Genomic DNA, 2263 nt, shown 5'->3' with positions numbered 1-2263 from the left:
GGCAGGGCCTCGGGGTTCTGGGCGGGAGCCGGGGCAGGGCCTCAGGGTTCTGGGGGTGTCCTTGGGGCTGGGGCAGGGCCGCTGCTGTTCCCAGACCCTGGGCTCAGAAAGGGTGCGTGGCCTCCCCGCCAGGGGACGGACGCTGCCTGTCCAGAGGGACCCCCGTGGCCCCCGTGACTTCCATGGTCCCACTTTGTCCCCTCCAATCCCCACGATGTACGGCCCTGACCCTTGTTGCCTTCTGCTCCCCTCCAGCCATGGAAGCTGGTGCCCACTGGGACGGCGAGAAGGAGGTCCTGGTGGTGGAGAGGGGCTTCCCGGCGCTGCTGACCTGTGTGAACAGAGCCCAGGTGTGGACTGAACGACACATAGAGGAGGAGCAGCAAGTGGTCCACTGGGACCGGCAGCCTCCGGGCGTCCCTCACGACCGTGCTGACCGCCTGCTGGACCTCTATGCCTCGGGCGAGCGGCGTGCCTACGGCCCTCCTTTTCTGCACAGCCGCATGGAGGTGAGCACGGACGCCTTCGCCCGGGGGGACTTCTCCCTGAGCATCGACCCCTTGGAGCGGGCGGACGAGGGCACCTACTCCTGCCACCTGCACCATCACTACTGTGGACTCCATGAGAGGCGGATCTTCCACTTGGCTGTGTCAGAGCCCTTGCCTGAACCCCGAGGCCCTGCCCCGGCCCCCGAGGACACCCCCAGCAACCGTACCAGCCAGAGCCGAAGCCCATCCCCTGCTGGTACGTGGGGTCTCTGGGGGTCAGACCTCGGGGGGCAGCGGATGCCAGTGCCAGGCAGTGTGGCCCAGGGAGCAGAGCCCTGTCTCTGGCGGGGACGAGGGCCTGGTTCAAATCCTGTCTCTGAGATCAAGCGAGGCACTAACTCTCCGGGATATAATTCTTCCTCTGTAAATGGGGATAATAATAGCCTGTGTAAGTTGTAAATGAGATAATATATACAAAGGGCTCTGCAGACCTCAAGGCACCAGAGGGACGTCAGGCCTAGTGGCTGGCTCTGGGGTGGGCAGTAGAGAGACCCCTGATTCTGGAGGCAGAAGACCTGAGTTTGGGGGCAGTTAGGTGGCTCCGTGGAATGAGAGCTGGAATGTAAGTCCTGGGTTCAAATCTGGCCTCGGACACTTCCTAGCTGGTGCCCCTGAGCAAGTCACAAGCCCTGTGGCCCAGCCCTTAGCACTCGTCTACCTTGGACCCAATTCTCCGCATTGATTCTAAGATGGGAGGTGAGGGTTTAAAAGAAGAAGAAGGTCCGAGTTCAAATCCCAGCTCTGACACTTGGTAGCTGTGGGCGCTGGGCAAACCATTGCCCCCTCTCCTGCCTGCTTCCTCCTCCATAAAGTGAGGGGGCTGGCCTGGGTGCTTAGCTCCCAGCTTCCCTGGCTGAAGAAGGCTGGCCCGGTGGGGGTGGTGCTGAGGAGTGGCCCAGCAGGTCTGGGGAGCAGCCCGGTTTTTCCATTGGCAAGCCTCTGGCCCGGCTGGCTCCAGGTGTACGTCCCAGAGAAAACGAGGCCAGTCCCTCCCCTTCTTCTTCTTTCCTTCCCCCTCTTTCCCTCTCGGCCTGCTTTGCCTTTTCCCCAGCCAATGACATTTGGCATTCACTCCATATTTTCTTCTCACATAAAGGTCATTCTTAAAATCTGAGCAAAACAGGGGAGTAGGGAAAGGAGGAGGGAGACTGGCTGCCCCTAAATCCCAGTGCTGGCTCTGAGGGGTGGGGCTGTGGCAAATGGCAGCTTTTATGAGGGTGAGTATAGTGACTGGCATTGTCCCTTCGAGAAAAAGGACTGGGGATGTGCCAGCCTGGAGATGAGGGAGATGTGGGGCACAGGGAGGGGATGTCGTGGTCCCCACACTTTCTGAGGCAGTTGGACCAAGCCCGGGGACGGAGGAAGGAGAGAACAGCCACAGGAATAGGGCCTCAGTTTCTTCATCTGCAAAATGATTAAAGTTGGACCAGAAGACTTGTAAAACAGCTCTAAAGCAATAATCTGTGACCCGATTCTCCAGTTCTGGGTTCCAGTGAATTCTGGGTTCTGAGTTCCAAGTTCTGGGCTAAATTTTAGGCTGAGTTCTGGGCTTCAAGATCTGGATTATAAATCCTGAGTCCAACATTTGGGTTCCAGATTCTGGGTTGTCAGTTCAAGTTCTGGATTCCAAGTTCTTGGCTTAATTTTAGGCTGAGTTTCAAGTTCCAAGTTCTGGGCTTCAGGTTCTGAATTGTGAATTCTGAGTTCTGAGCTCC

At 58.2% G+C, this 2263-nt stretch overlaps 1 protein-coding gene across 1 annotated transcript; it reads left to right on the top strand.

The window, feature by feature from the left end:
• Positions 1–255: 255 nt before the first annotated feature.
• On the top strand, positions 256–744 carry LOC123254250 (matrix remodeling-associated protein 8-like; the record flags this gene model as incomplete). The annotated part of the gene is made up of 1 exon (XM_044683304.1): positions 256–744. A coding segment is annotated over one exon (489 nt), but the record flags the coding sequence as incomplete, so codon positions are not given.
• Positions 745–2263: the final 1519 nt, after the last annotated feature.

The sequence above is a fragment of the Gracilinanus agilis genome, unplaced genomic scaffold (assembly GCF_016433145.1).
Source record: "Gracilinanus agilis isolate LMUSP501 unplaced genomic scaffold, AgileGrace unplaced_scaffold18526, whole genome shotgun sequence".
Taxonomy (NCBI): Eukaryota; Metazoa; Chordata; class Mammalia; order Didelphimorphia; family Didelphidae; genus Gracilinanus; species Gracilinanus agilis.
The sequence above is the reverse complement of the archived record's forward strand: the minus strand, read 5'-3'. Positions and strand labels throughout refer to the sequence as shown.